The sequence below is a fragment of the Embiotoca jacksoni genome, unplaced genomic scaffold (genome assembly GCF_022577435.1).
Source record: "Embiotoca jacksoni isolate LCO1_2020_lvr unplaced genomic scaffold, fEmbJac1.0.p SCAF_90, whole genome shotgun sequence".
Classification (NCBI taxonomy): Eukaryota; Metazoa; Chordata; class Actinopteri; family Embiotocidae; genus Embiotoca; species Embiotoca jacksoni.
The window spans coordinates 809,765-825,611 of record NW_027185448.1 but is presented as its reverse complement, the minus strand read 5'-3'; the positions used below and the strand labels follow the sequence as shown (position 1 = coordinate 825,611).

The following is a 15,847-nucleotide window of genomic DNA, read 5'->3' as shown; positions in this document are numbered from 1 at the left end:
CACAAAATTTGCCGCAGCTTGAAATTTTGTGAAAAAAATCGTGAACAGAAACTCTAAAGTATTACAGCATAAAGTCACCTTTCCAAACAAAACTTGATTACTAGAAATAATTGTTAATTTCCAACCATCGAGGCTCCGCCCCCTTCTTCTCTCACCAAAACAAATTGCTGCTAGCTAACCGCAACAACAGGAAGTGGTTTTCCTTTTCAAATTCTGCTATTTTACCGCAAAAAATAAAACTCTCCAAAATACATCATAATATTTTAGAAATTCCACCGCAATTTTTTTTTTTTTTTTTAAATCAACATTTCATGATCGCAACAATCACAAAAAAACCAACTCCTGTGAAATCCTGCAGGGACTAAATAGTAGTTTTTACAAACAAGTTGTCGTTTTTGAGCCAGAGCGCTTTGAAATGTTGATTTTCCTGCACGTTTGCCTTTGTTAGCAGCTACAAATAATAATAATAATTTTAAAAAAATTACACCTCGACTGAAGTGATTGTTGTCGAGCAGGGGAAGGACTTTGCCACGACTGGGAAGACACTTTTTTTTTTTTTTAATCCCAGGATAATCCAGGATATTCCAGGACCAGCGGGAACTCTGAGACGAGTCGAGTGTTTTGGTAGGAGGTACGTGAGAAAGACAAAGGAGAGAGGACGACCTCGGCTCCATTCATACGATCTGCTGCTGTTCAGTCCTGGTATTGTGTTCACAAGAGGCTTCACAAAGAACACACACACACACACACACACACACACACACACACACACACACACACACACTGACCAGAAGAAGGCGACTCTGTCCCCGAGCTTCCTGTCGTGGACGTTGCGGTCCAGCAGGTTGTAGCAGATGTTGGTGGTCGCGCCCTCCATGCACTTCACGAAGATTTTTCCTTTGGTCACGTCGAAGTTGTAGTCGAGGAACTGACCCGAGTGTTTCGTCTTCCAGAAGAAGTCTTTGGCGATGTCTCCCCAGAACTCTGCGGGACGGGAGGACAGCGGTCAGGACGGAGGACAACGTCGACCGATTAAATAATATAAAAGAGTTTGTTTTCCTCAACTCTGATTCTTGAAATGTGGACGGAGTCACTTAGAAATAACGTTGTTGTTTTTACATTTGGTTTTATTTAAAATGACTTGAAATTCATCAGAATAACAATTAATGAATAACGGAATCATTAATCAATGGGTCAAGATTTTATGAATAATAAAAAATTTTGGCACCTGGAAAATAATGTCTCACTACCGCCAGAAGGTGGCGTTGGATATTTAACTTTACAAAAAAAAAGAACATTCTTCAGAAAAAAGAGAAAGAGGTTTTGGGGGAGGAGCTTAATGCCATTTATAAAGCGTGATGGTTTGGTGGCAGTAAAGTGGAAGATTACAGAATAGAAAAAAAGGGACTTTACACTTTCTTGGATTTGATTTGGTGTCAACGGATTTACTGGCAGAGACCATAAAAATCTATAAATAACTAACTTCGATCATGTACATTTCACTTTCGTTGGAAGAAGACTTTCAACCCGTCGTGAGTTTTCTTCTCGTAAGGTCGGTTCCTTTAACGACGACCTCGTCATCTTATCTGACTGTAAATCACGAACCGTCTGAACGAGACAAATATTATCAATAAACTCGATAGTTCAGACGCCGTTTTAATGAGCTGAGCTGCTGTTGAGTTTAGAGGAAGTGCCAACAGGCCTCGTCAGACACATTTTTCCTTTATCGCCCACAAGATCTGCTCCTCCCATCAGCAGGTATCAATAAGTTACTGTCACCACAAACCTTTCTGTGTCAGCAGAACCGGAAACCAACGCCTGGTGTCTAAAACAAGTGAAATATTACGTAATCTCCCGGCACAAAGGCACCATTGTTTCGCTGTAAGTATGTCTTTAAGCTGTATATGTACAAATAAAACAAAAGATAAAAACTGGAGTCAAATTCTTTGTATGTGTAAACGTACCTACCAAAAAAAAGAAGTCGCTTTTTAATGCTCAACGAGGTCTCGACTTTTTTTTTTAAGGAAACTCTGAAGATTTAATGTGGATTGATCTGCGCTAGAGCGTATTGTATATATACTGTGCATTTTATATTTTTACTGCTACTTTATTGCTTTCTATTATTATCTTATTGCTTCCTGTATGCTGCTGTAGCGAAAAAATTTCCCCTCGGGGATTAATAAAGTAACTACCTAACCTAACCTAACCTAACCTACTTATTGACCAGTTGTATCAATCTGTCAATCAAACAGACACGCCCCCAAAAACAGGTCTTCTTGAATCTTCTTTTCTAATGAATGAGGGATTATTTTCAGATGGACCTCCAGAAAACTAATAAGAAGGAGTGACTTTAGCTAACAACACCGAGATAACTGATGGACACATTTTATTGACTTTGGATTTGATGAGAGAAGTTGAATGGGAGTCTATGGAGCCGGAGGCTTTTTGGAGCCGACCTCTAGTGGCACTCGCTGGTATTGCAGCTGAAGACCTAATTTTTCAGACCAGGAAGAAACACTAAACCGGACAGGGTTGTTTAACTTCAGGGAACGGCCCTCTCTTGCACCATTTATGGACTTCCCACATGATGCTGTCATCATGGTTTTATTCTTAATTCACTTTTTATCTTAAGATCTTGTTTTCTGTCAGATTGTGTGCCGTTGATGCTCAAGATGAAACCTTCTTATTCTGTATCCGAACATCAAACATTCAAAAAAATATTCAGTTTACTGTGATGTAATAAAAAAAAAAGAAAAGAAAAGGAGTTAAATGTAGGAAGTAGAAAATGTAATATAATAAATATAAAGTTCCATGAAGTAGAAATACTCCAGTTAAGTAAAGGTACCTTGTATTTATACTCGAGTAAAAGTACTTTCCTTCAGTTAAAAACACGGATGTGTGTGTGTGTGTGTGTGTGAGAAGCCAACCGTCACGCGCCAGTTAACAAACCAGTTCAAAAATAATAATAATAATAATAACAATAATAATAATAATAATAATAGCACACGCTTATTTATAGCAGCAGGTGTTTTGTTTGTAAACATGCACGGGGGGGGGGGTGTCCTCACCATCCGGGGTCTCGATGGACTTCATGTAGAGCTCCTTGTACTTCTCGAAGCTGGCGACGTGAGCGTCCCTCTTCAGGTCCGCGGACCCGCAGAACACGTCCTCATCCGGGGCTTTGTCGGGAAGCATCCCGGCGACTCTTCCTCCAGAAGTCAGCGGAGGAGCACCGGCAGGACAACCGGCAGGACAACCGGACCAGGTGTTGAGATCAGCGCTGCACGGACACCGCCCCTCCCCACCCCCCCACCGTTTAAATGAACCAGTGTAGCTAGGAGCTAGCTTAGCAGCCTCGCAGCAGAGTTCATTCAGACTTCCTGTTTTGAGTAATAATAATAATAATAATAATAATAACAATAATAATAACAATAATAGAAACTAATAATAGTTTGCAGCTTTTTTCTCCGATTTAAAACTTTGCGTGCAAAAATCCGCGTTCGTTGCACCAAATGTTAAAATCTGTAAAGTTGAGAGTCTGGGGGGGGGGGGGGGGGGGGGTGTCCTGTCCGGAAGCTACCCTGCTAAGCTAACAGGCTAAACTAGCTTACTCCGAGTGACAGCCGGGGGGGGGGGCCTCGCGCGCCCTGAGGTTCGTCCTGGTTCCGGTTCGGTTCGGCTCGGCTCGGTTCGGTTCGGTTCGGTTCGATGTGGGTTTTATTCGTCCAGTTAAAACGTCCTCAGCCAGCGGGGCGTCGGTCCTGCTGTCCGGGAGGCTGCAGCGGAACTGGGTCGGTCCCTGACAGACAGCTTCTTCCTCCTCCTCCTCTTCCTCTTCAAGGAGAGCGAGCGGCGCTGAGCCGTTTGGCCCCCAGCAGCAGCCAATCAGAGCTCGCGGTGCCTTCACGTACCGACAGAAAACCTCGGAAATTACCAAGTTGGTTTCTCGTAATGTTTACAGCTGTAAAACAAACAAACAAACACACAAACAAAAAAGATGTTAGTTTTGTTTGGGATTCAAGTAACGAAGAGGACAAAAAATTACATTTGTGACGCAGATATAAACGAAATTTTTTTAATAATTTTTTTAAATAATTTAAATAATGCTAATATACTTCTTTTTTTTATAATTCACCACCTCTGTCATTGGTAAAAAAAAAATAGATTAATAAAAACATGTAAACAACGTGACTATAGAGAAAACATTTTACACAAAGCGGTAATTGTTGTTGTTGTTTTTAATTTAAGAATACGTCATCTTTTTTTGTGGTTGAGTTATTCAATTAAATGCTTCTACAGACAATTTGGGCTTTTTAGTTTCTCCTGTAACCTCTCTGTTGCCCAACACTGCCCCCTGTGGACACATGTACAGTATGACAACACATTGAAATACAAAAATTTTATTTGTCTTTGAGATGGTGAAATATAAAAAAAAAAAAAAAAAAAAAAAAAAAAAAAATTGTCAAATGACAATAAGGCTTTTAGTCTCAGTCCAGGAAACGTATTTATAATGATAAAGATATTTTTTGGGGGGGTGCTGTTGTCTCAAAATATCTGTACCAACACCAGAACTCAGCTTTTTTTCTATTTGTTTGTTTTAATCAATTAGTTGTATTTAAATGAGCTCTATAAAGAGATGTGACTCTTTTGACACTTCAGTTTTTCACAATCCCATTGTTGTGATGCACAAAATATCAACAACCTTCACGAAAAAGAAAAACCCAGGCTGACTTTTGACGTGGAAATACTGTTTTATTGTCTGTAGGAAACTTGATTTAAGAAAATCGAGTTCAGCAGAGTATAAGAAACACATCGAAGAGAGAGAAGCCCGGACAGAGGAGAGGCGGCGCTCGGCCCACAGTGTTACACGCCTTCCGGCACTGATTGTTGAGAGGGGTTAGAAAGGTCAGAGGTCAAGACAAGCATCACGGCGACCTTTAAAGCCATTACTTCTCTTTGCTCAAGATATTTTTCTGCAGCACAGAAACATGTTTTTTTTTTTTTTTTGTTAGTTTTTAAAATTTAAACCATCGGAGATTTAAATGTCTGAGCAGCCGTGAACTCTTCCAGGCGTTTGTGACCGAAAAAAAAAAAAAATCTTTTACCAGACAGAATGAAATCACCACACACACACACACACACACACACACACACACACACACACACACACACACACACACAGTTCACCACAATCAAGAGTCGACACGCTGTGTTCAAACACTCATCAGGAGAAACGACAATTCGAAGCTGCAAAAACCAGGTGATTGTCTCTCAGTCTGCAGAAAATAAAATCTCATCGTGAGCTGCCGTCACCATGACGACAGATTCGTCAGGGGGGGAGGTTACATTGGCACTGGGTTCAGTACAGAGGCCACGATGTAAATGGGGGGGGTGTCTGCTGCTCCCCTCTTTAACGCTGCACACAAATATTTTTTTTTTTTTTTAAAAAGCACTTCTTCACTTCTAAAGCTCGACGACGACACTCGTCAACCGAGAAGTCTCACAGCTTGACAGAAAGACGGCGGAGGAAGGTTTTTTTTATCCTGCAGGGTGTCCTCCGTGCTACAGTGGTCTCCATGACTACCAGGACGGGTCTCGAAAAACGGAGACAAGAAATCTGTCAAAAGAGTCTAAAGGACGACAAGAGCATTTTTTTTTTTTTTTAAATGCAGCTTCGAGCACCAGATAACTTAAATCATTTTACTTTCTTTAACTTAGGCAGCATCTGTTTAGCATTCATTTTCAACTGTAAATAAATGGTTTATAAGACTTTATAAAGTGGTTGCGAGCAGATAAGTGTTTTTTTGTTTTTTTTTTACTCCTGTGAGAGAAAATATTAAAAAAACAGCTGTAATAATATAAAATAATGCAAAAGTTCATATTTTACATTAATAAACACTGAAAATGTCTTTAAACCTGCTTCCAGCTTCATAATAGAGGGTTATAAACCATTTATAAACGCTAAAATATGTCTGAACTTGAATATTTATCGACCTAAAATGGAAAAAAAAGCCTTCAGAGCACTTCACACATGATTACAGAATTACTTTTCAGCTATAATTTAATGCAAAGTCTTCATCAGAGGGGGACAAATTCAGACTTAATATTGAAATGTTTTATATTTTTCCTACGTCGTCTTAAACACAGTGAATAAAAAGGGGGTCAGAAGTCCTGCGAGAGATCAGCGGAGACAAACTGAAGCTGAAAGAAACTCGGTCCGTTAAATGTGGATGTGCTGAAGAGGAAAGTCGGATCACCACGAAGCTGCCGGTCAGGCTCCCGTCACTCTAAGAGTCAAAAAAACATTCATTCAGACAAACAAAAAAAAAAAGCAGGACTTGGACATCTTTTCTAGAAAGAGGAGGAGGAGGGGCCTCAGTATCCAGGCAACCGTCGGTCCTCCGGTTCAACGGCAGTGTTGGTCTAAAGACTTCGACATTTTTAAGAGTCAGCTGATGTGTATATGTGCGTCCGCGGAGCGTGACGAGATTTGTTTTTGTGTGTTTTTGCTTTCTGATGGAAGATTGGCAGGCGGGACGGGGGGGAGAAGGAGGGGGAGGAAGGGGAGGGGGAGGGCTGCAACCCGCACGGCTCGGCTTTCTCCAAAAACACCTCCCATGTTGTTTATTTTTCAGAACACATTAAATACAAGACCGCAACAGTACAAACATTCGCCCACCCCCCAAAAAAAGAAAGTTATGAAAAGTTTTCTGAATAAGGCCATTAATAAAGAGTTTCAGTTACACGCTGCCGTTTAGCACACGCATGTTTTTTTTCTTCTAATCAGGAACAAACACGTCAGAAGGGACACAAGAAGAAAAAAAAAAGCTGCTCTGGGAATCCGCAATTTACAATATTAAAACGGGTCAGTGAAGGGAGCGTCTGCTTTGGAGATGCTCCAGTGTGTGTGTGTGTGTGTGTGTGTGTGTGTGTGTGTGTGTGTGTGTGTGTGTTGACGGGCTGTTTAAGGACCTCCGGTGTAACGACAGGAGACGGAAAAAACCCGCCACGTTAAACGGCCTCGTCTCACGTTGGAAGAAAATAAGCCACTTTTTCTAGAGTTTAGAGCTGCAACGTTTAGGAAGCCTGAAATGTTTGTAGAAGACGTCTGAGCTGCTACGAGAACCACTTTAACATCCCAAAAAATAGAGACCCACTTCGTTTTTTGTTTTTTTTTCCTCTATAGTGTCGGCGGCTGAGAAAACCACAGAAAAAAGAAATAAAGGAAGGTGAAGGACAGGTGCCCAGAAAACAAACAAACAGGGGGAGGAGGGGGGGGGGCATCAATTTACAAAACAGGACCAGATCCAGAGAAGACCCGGCTGTCGCTCTCGTCCAATCAGACGCGACCCGGAGAACTTTGGCGGCGGCCATCACACACGGTGTGTTTTTTTGGAAACATCTTAAATTGAATGTTTCGCTTCACTGAGCAGGAATTTAAAAAAAAAAACTGATTCGGTTCAAAAATCCTGTTTTCTCGGAGGGAACGGTGTGTTTTTGTTTCCCTGCTCTTCGTCTTGCCGCAGCAGGAGAGGCACGAAGTGGTGGCGGCGCCTTCCAACAAAACAAATAAACAAACGGGGGGGTCGGAGTGGGACTGAAGGGGGGAGGGGGGGGGGGGGCTTCACAATTTAAACACACACACACACAAACATAAGTACACACACACAAACACAGAGAGAACATCACCGTGTTTTCACACTCGAGTCCGTTACAAACACCAGATATGTGTACAGCACCATCTGGTTTTTAGTGGAGGGGGAAGGGGGAGGGGTTTACAGGTGAGGGGGCGGGGCCTGTGAGTGTAAAGGAGGAGGAGGGAGGAGTTCAGTGACTGGGGCGCCAGCGATCACCACTGGAAGATGTTTCGGGTTCGAAGGAGCTGAGCTGTACGGAGGCTACGGGAGGAAGTCCGGGGGAGGGGGGGGGGTCAAAGGTCGAGATCAGGTCGGGATGTAAAAACCCAAAACTGTCGACAGACTTCAGGAGGAGGTTTCGCTCGTAGACCAGAAAAGATGCTCGCAGTCTTGAATGTTAAAACTCCTCTTGCTCCTCCGCGTCCGGTATCACGAAGCCCTCCTGAAGACGGACAGAAGGACAGACAGAGAGACAGACGGAGAGAGACAGAAGGAGACAGGGAGACAGACAGAGACATTTGATGGTTTGGTCAGTTATGATGTAAACTGAATAACATTTATACTTCAATAAATATCTTTGTAAATAAACGGATGTATTTCTGACAGGTCGGTTTTTTTTTTAGTCGGTTTCTGTCCACAGAATACGTTAAAAACATCTTTCTTATCAGCCACCTATACTAAATATATCTATATATCTATATCTATATATCTATCTATATATATATAGATAGATATCTATATCTATATATATAGATATCTATATCTATATCTATAGATATAGATATCTATATATATATCTATATATATAGATATATATATAGATATATATATCTATCTCTGAGGTGTTGAAATCGAGAAGGATGAAGGTATTCCTGAAGCGCTGAAGGATGACTCACGTCTGTGGCGTAGAGGATGTCGATGATCCTCTGCAGCGTCGGGTCGCTCTCTCCTTCCTTCTCCTGGCAGATCAGCTCGATGTTCCTCAGCTTTCCAAAATAAAAGTCTCTCTCCTTCTCCATGTCCTGGACGGTGGACTTCAGCAGCTCCAGCTGAGGCACAAAGAAAAAAAAACCCATCAACATCGGAGCTTCTGACTTTAACGTCGTTCTTTTTTTTTTAACAGAGCAACCAGGAAGTGACCTCGTTCAGGAGCTCCGCCCTCTCCTCGTCCCCTCCTCCCATCGCCGGCTTCCTCGCGCTGACGGGAACCAGCTTGGGCGCTACCTTGGCGACGGGCGGCCTCTGAGGAGCTGCAGACAGAAGATGAGCGGTGAGATTTAAAAAGCTCCCCCGACCCCCTTCGTGACCTCGTCAGTAGATTCGACCTCTGACCTTGACTGAGCGCCTTCTTGGGCGGCTTGTTGAGCGCCGACGTGGCGAGGTTGGGCGTGGGCATGGCGTCCTGGCCCTGCCGCGCCTCCACCGGGTCGTACTCCTTCCCGTCGTAGTTGGCGTCGAAGAACTTCTTGAACCACTGGACGAACTCGAAGTTGTCCTGAAACTTGCCCTTCACCAGTTTGTCCACCGGGATGATCTGGAAGAGAAACGCCGACGTCAGCTGTTTCCTGTTTCCGCCTTCGTATACGGAAATGTACGTAACTAGCAGAATTTAAAGTGAGATCAAATTGTGGGAATTAGAAAAAAGAAATGCGATTTATTTATTTTTTAACCACTACCTGATATAAAGGAATAAATACGTAATTACTTCCTGTGATTATAGTCTGAAAAGACGTACTTTATGCCGTCAATACTTTCAGCACAGATCATGCTAACAACATTTTTTTTTTGCCGAATAAATTGCGGGAATTTCTTTAAAAAATTTGAATTGATCGCGATTTCCTGGAGGAACTTGACCTGCGTTACATTTAATACATTCACACCTGCAGGAGCTAAATGTTTTTGGCCACTTGGGGGAAGCAGAATCAATAAATCTGACAGGTCACCTTTAACATTAGAGCACATGATGACAAAATAAAATAAGTTTAGTTTTATTATTAATGAATAATAATTCTGACACTTTTCACTCATCTCCAAATGACAATTTATATTATTGTTTGTTTATATTGTTGTAGAATCAAAAAATAGTCATAGTTGATTATCAAAACATTTGACAAATATATTTCCTGGTATATTAATAATAGCAACTAAGTTTCAGCTTATTTAAACACACACAAAAAAAAAGACATAAAATGAAGAAAACAATAAAAATGGGTGAATCGCCGAGTCAGCAGGAGGCTCATGACTCAGCAGTGACATCATCAGACAATCCACTCAGCTGAGGCCAGAGTCCACGGCGGAGGAACAATGGGCGGATTAAAACTCTGAGCTGCTGCTAACGCACCAGTAAACATTTCACTTTAACCAGGAAACACATCGGACTGCAAAACAAACTAACTAACAAACAAACAAACAGGAAGGAAGATGAGATGTGAATCAATTCTAGCAGCTGCTGCAGGTTCAGACTGAAAACAGAAGGACCTGCCTTTTATCATCCAGACGTGATTAAGTGTCCGGAAATGAATTATCATCATTATATTATTATTATAAATAATAATATTATTATTATTTTAAGAAATCCCTGTAAACATCCCGCCCACCGATAGCTGTAACCTGACTGCATCAGACGCCTGTCAATCAAACGGGACACGCCCTCTAATATCAGACACTCCTCCATTTAGCCTCAGACCTTCTGCTGGCGTGTCATGTGAAGGCGAACACGCGTGTGCGTGTCATCACATGCGTGTTGTGACTTACTTTGTCGACGCCCATCTTTTTGAAGGAGACCTGCAGCAGCTTGAAGTTGTGGATGTACTCGTGCTCCAGTTTGGCTCCGAACTTCACTTTCTTCAGAGGAACAGAGTTCGGGAACAGCATGTCCATGAACTGACAGTAGGCGGCACCTGGAGAGGAGAACAGACGGGTCAGAACACCTGGAGAACACCTGGAGAGGAGAACAGACGGGTCAGAACACCTGGAGAACACCTGGAGAGGAGAACAGACGGGTCAGAACACCTGGAGAACACCTGGAGAGGAGAACAGACGGGTCAGAACACCTGGAGAACACCTGGAGAGGAGAACAGACGGGTCAGAACACCTGGAGAACACCTGGAGAGGAGAACAGACGGGTCAGAACACCTGGAGAGGAGAATAGACGGGTCAGAACACCTGGAGAACACCTGGAGAGGAGAACAGACGGGTCAGAACACCTGGAGAGGAGAACAGACGGATCAGAACACCTGGAGAACACCTGGAGAGGAGAACAGACGGGTCAGAACACCTGGAGAACACCTGGAGAGGAGAACAGACGGGTCAGAACACCAGGAGAACACCTGGAGAACACCTGGAGAGGAGAACAGACGGGTCAGAGCACCAGGAGAACACCTGGAGAACACCTGGAGAGGAGAACAGACGGATCAGAACACCTGGAGAACACCTGGAGAACACCTGGAGAGGAGAACAGACGGGTCAGAACACCTGGAGAACACCTGGAGAGGAGAACAGACGGGTCAGAACACCAGGAGAACACCTAGAGAGGAGAACAGACGGGTCAGAACACCTGGAGAGGAGAACAGATGGGTCAGTACACCTGGAGAACACCTGGAGAACACCTGGAGAGGAGAACAGACGGGTCAGAACACCAGGAGAACACCTGGAGAGGAGAACAGACGGATCAGAACACCTGGAGAACACCTGGAGAGGAGAACAGACGGGTCAGAACACCTGGAGAGGAGAACAGACGGGTCAGAACACCAGGAGAACACCTGGAGAGGAGAACAGATGGGTCAGAACACCAGGAGAACACCTGGAGAGGAGAACAGACGGGTCAGAACACCTGGAGAGGAGAACAGACGGGTCAGAACACCTGGAGAACACCTGGAGAGGAGAACAGACGGGTCAGAACACCTGGAGAGGAGAACAGACGGGTCAGAACAGAAAAAAAATAGGATTGAACTAGAATAGAAGAATAGAACGAGAATAAATTGGAACAGAAGAATAGAACAGAACTAGAATAGATGATTAGAACTAGAATAGAACAGAAGAATAGAACTAGAGTAGAATAGAAGCATGACTTATTAATAATAATACAGTTTATTTATAGAGCACTTTTCGAAGATCCTCAAAGATGCTTTACGGCTTAAAATGATCAAAAACAACAGAATAAAAAATATAAATCACAAACTAAAACTTCATTTGTTATTTGAAAAACTATAAAAGAAAAAGGTGTTTACTAATATTTATTCGAAGTATTTAATACAAATTAACAACACTAAAGCCAACAAGACTTCTGTGTGGTCCGGTTTTTAATATCGCAGCGCTCCGAATACAAAGGAACATCTGGACACATCAAAAAAAGAAGCAGCAGCTCATCTTCTGCTTCAGGATGAATATTACGACATTAATGCATTAATAAATAAATCATAGATTTACTGCTGATGTCGTTAAAACGTCTTTTAACGACACGGTAAAAACCTTCAGGCGTTACCGCCACACGGACGATCTGCAGCAGAACAACAAAGTCTGATCTGTGTAGAAGTATTCGATACGTAGCAGCGCTGCAGACGAGCAGCGAACACGTCTCTGAACGCAGCCGTGGAGCCGTGAACGCTCTTTAAGGGAGAAATAATACCGACAAACTAAAATCAGGACATCAAGAATCAGATCACTGCTTTTCTCTGATATATATATATTGTTGATGAAAACAAAAGGTTGCCCTCCGGCGTGGCACTCTCACACTGCCGTACAACACACACACACACACACACACACACACACACACACACACACACACTGAACCTGAACCCGTTTCCTCACCTGAACACAGCATCTCGATCTTGGTGAGGTTCATCTGCAGAGACTCGTTGATCCACACCAGCATGTCGTGGCGACTCAGGTTGTCGCTGGTGACGGAGGTGGAGTACACGTTCACGGCCATCGTCGGTCGGCTGCAGACGAGGAGACGGAGACGTCAAAAACAAAACAAACAAAAAAGGCACAACAGGAAACAGACAAACGTTTCCACGGCGACGGGTTCATCTCGTAGACAAAAAAAAAAAAAGGGTCGTTTGCATCCCGGCTGCTCCGTCGCTAATCATGATTTGCGTATACAATTCTCAGATAAACCAAAACAATTAAATCTAAATGATTTACTCAGGAGTGAACAATTATTTTCTTTATCTATTAATCTGATTATTTTCTAAATGTAATCATTTAATCTCTAATACGTCAGGATGCCGATTAGTTTCCTAAACTAATTAGCTAGTTAGAATTATTCTGGGGGGGCGGGGCTTCTTCCAGGGAGCTGCCATGTTTTCTACAGAAGCCCAGAAGGGACAAAACAGACTTTCACATTTATTGTGTGCTCAGTTACAATAGATTTTTTTTTTTTGGATTTTTTTTTTTTTTACACGATTGAAAGGTGGGAACTGTTCAGTCGGTTGCAATTTGTAACGTCACCACTAGATGGCACTAATTCCTGCACATCGCTCCTTTAAGTCATGAATGTTACCAAAATAGTTGCAGATTAATTTTAGTTTTAATTGATCAAATCAGCACACATTCACTGACCGTCGTTATTTCAGCCGACACGATCACTCGGTGTAATTTTCAGAATAGTTTTCATTCGTCTGCTTATAAAAAACAGCCGAAACAGAAACATCAGATTTTCCGACATTATCTCTTTTGACGATGTCACCATGTCATCCTTCTACTTCTCCTTCTTCTTCTTCTTCTTCTCCTCCTTCTCCTTCTTCTTCTCCTCCTTCTCCTTCTTCTTCTCCTTCTTCTTCTCCTCCTTCTCCTTCTTCTTCTCCTTCTTCTTCTTCTTCTCCTCCTTCTCCTCCTTCTTCTCCTCCTTCTTCTCCTTCTCCTCCTCCTTCTCCTCCTTCTCCTTCTTCTCCTTCTTCTTCTCCTCCTTCTCCTTCTCCTTCTCCTCCTTCTTCTTCTCCTTCTCCTTCTCCTTCTCCTTCTTCTCCTCCTTCTTCTCCTCCTTCTTCTCCTCCTTCTTCTCCTCCTTCTTCTTCTCCTTCTCCTCCTTCTCCTCCTTCTTCTGCGGCGATTTAAAACGGTGAGTCGGTGGGAGAAATTAGCGCCACCAAGTGTTCGGATCGACAGTATTTCAAACCTTGGGAACATTTCGGTCTGAAGAGACATCGATGACAGCCGTCCACTCGGTACCATATATAACTCTATATATCTATATATATAACTCTATATATATATAACTCTATATATATATAGAGTTATATATATATAGAGTTATATATATATATATAGATATACCAGTTATTATGGAAATGTAATGACATTAAAAGGTAAAAGAGAACAGAATGAATGAGTGTTTTTTTTGGCATCGAAGTTTGACATCAGCTGCTGCCATAAAGGTGACTCAGGTTTTTAGCTTCGTCACGTGAACTGTAATCATTCCAGTTTGCAGCATCACCGGTCGGTGCCGTGGCTCTTCTCCAGGTCGGGTCGGGTCGGGCCGGGCCGATTATTTCCTCAGCAGCTCAGAGTAAAACCCCCCGAGGGGCTTTCAGAGGACTCGGCTCTCTGCAGATGGACGTCACTGTTGTGTTCGGACGCAACAAACAAAATGTGATTGAGTCCCGTGACAGGATGGAGCTCTTCTGAAGAGATGTGGATGCTGCCGAGTCTTATCATTATAAGTTTGACCTGTTGTTGCCAATATTTAAACATATTTAATGATGAATTAATTGTTTCCTGTGCGAATAGATAAATAAGTCCGACTACAACTAGTTTAACAGCTGAAATAACTGTCAATCAATCAACTGACAGTTTCATCAAAGTGATTATTTAATAAAGAATCACCTTTTAAACGGGATGATTTTAGTCTGTTTAACAGCATTTGACATGAAATGTGTGATTTGAAGGTTGAAGTCTCTGACAGGTTGTGATGAAGGTGTTTTTTTTAAAGGCTCAGATTTAAAAACAAACAAAAACAGCTGTTGATATTATTTAAAGTGTGATTGATTATTTTCTCCTGCAGCTCCACCTGCTGCTGACACACCCGGCTCGGTTCAGGGGCTCGGGCTCGGTTCAGGGGCTCGGGCTCGGTTCAGGGACTCGGGCTCGGTTCAGGGACTCGGGCTCGGTTCAGGGGCTCGGGCTCGGTTCCGGTTCGTCCTACCGGAGGTGCCGGGGCCGTGTTGGAGGAGTTAAAGGTCCCGTTTACGGGTGGTGTTGTTCTCAGGCTGGTGAAAGGAGCAGCTGGCTGAACGCTGCAGGGCCCGTTCACCAACAGGGGAGCTAACCGCTCAGCCTCCGCCCGGCCGGCACGAGCCTCCGCCCGGCCGGCACGGGCCTCCACCCGGCCGGCCTCCACCTCATGTCTGCGGGGAAATTAAAAGATCATTTCCTCGGATTTGGGAACCAAGATTTTCACGTGAGCGGCCGATGCGAGGCGGCTTTCTGTCGCCGACATCGCGACGGGTTTCCCCGCCCTGAGCTCACCGAGCACCGCCTCGTTAGCTTCCGTTGAGCTTCGCAGCAGCGAACGACTCAAACTTCCCCCGAACCGGAGGAGCCGGGAAGCGGCCCGGTTTCACACCGATGAGTGTCCGAGCTACCGGGCGAGCCTCGCCCCCGAACCCGGTCGCGTCCAACCGGAGGACTCGACCAGCCGCTCCCGGGTTCCCGTTAATGTTAGCCGCACCAGCTAGCAGCCCTGCTAGCCTCCAACGAGCCGACATGCCGGCAGACATCGTCCCGGTAAAACCTACCTGGGGGGTCGATCGGCTCCTCACGGTTCCTGGACGCGGTGGTGAGACTTGTCCCGGCTGCGGCTCTGGGTCATAAAAAGCCGATCTCGTGTTTCGCTGCGACGTTTTCGACACTTCTGCTTTTTTTCTTCTCCGCTTTCTTGGCAGTTTCGCGTTTTCTCTCTACCGGCAGCGGAAGGGCCGACGTGATGACGTCAGGGCGGAGCGGGTAACGCCTAAAACGTAACAACGGCGCGGGGGGGGAGGGGGGCGGGGGGGGGGGGGGGTCCAATGACGAAATGTGTTTCTCTGTTTCAAAGACACACAACTACGTTGTGATTTTTATATTATGTGTATAACAGTAATAATAATAAAGTTTATTTTAAATTCATTCATAATTTTTACCCAGAAAAATTCCGTGTAAAGTGAAATATTTGTGATCAGATATATCAAATATTTACATTTTAACGATTTTTAAGTCTTTTTCACTTG

The 15,847-nt window shown here is 43.6% G+C and overlaps 2 protein-coding genes across 4 annotated transcripts in view; both read right to left on the bottom strand.

Moving 5' to 3' along the window:
- The window catches only part of acss2 (acyl-CoA synthetase short chain family member 2), a 20,839-nt gene extending 17,003 nt beyond the window's left edge, over positions 1 to 3,836 (bottom strand). For all 3 annotated transcript variants that reach the window (XM_069141746.1, XM_069141747.1, XM_069141748.1), the window contains exons 1-2: positions 3,069 to 3,836; positions 789 to 984 (exon numbers count right to left, since the gene is read on the bottom strand). In XM_069141746.1, the coding sequence (XP_068997847.1) occupies positions 789 to 984; positions 3,069 to 3,195 (323 nt within the window). In that variant the 5' untranslated portion in view covers positions 3,196 to 3,836. The remainder of the gene's footprint in view (positions 1 to 788; positions 985 to 3,068) is intronic.
- Positions 3,837 to 7,975: 4,139 nt separating this feature from the next.
- On the bottom strand, positions 7,976 to 15,558 carry mapre1b (microtubule-associated protein, RP/EB family, member 1b). Its single transcript, XM_069141749.1, has 7 exons — positions 15,377 to 15,558; positions 12,450 to 12,580; positions 10,392 to 10,537; positions 8,970 to 9,171; positions 8,778 to 8,887; positions 8,534 to 8,686; positions 7,976 to 8,079 (listed from the first exon to the last, which is right to left on the bottom strand). Exons 2-7 carry the CDS (start codon positions 12,568 to 12,570, stop codon positions 8,035 to 8,037), a joined length of 777 nt encoding a protein of 258 aa, XP_068997850.1. The 5' UTR covers positions 12,571 to 12,580; positions 15,377 to 15,558; the 3' UTR covers positions 7,976 to 8,034.
- Positions 15,559 to 15,847: the final 289 nt, after the last annotated feature.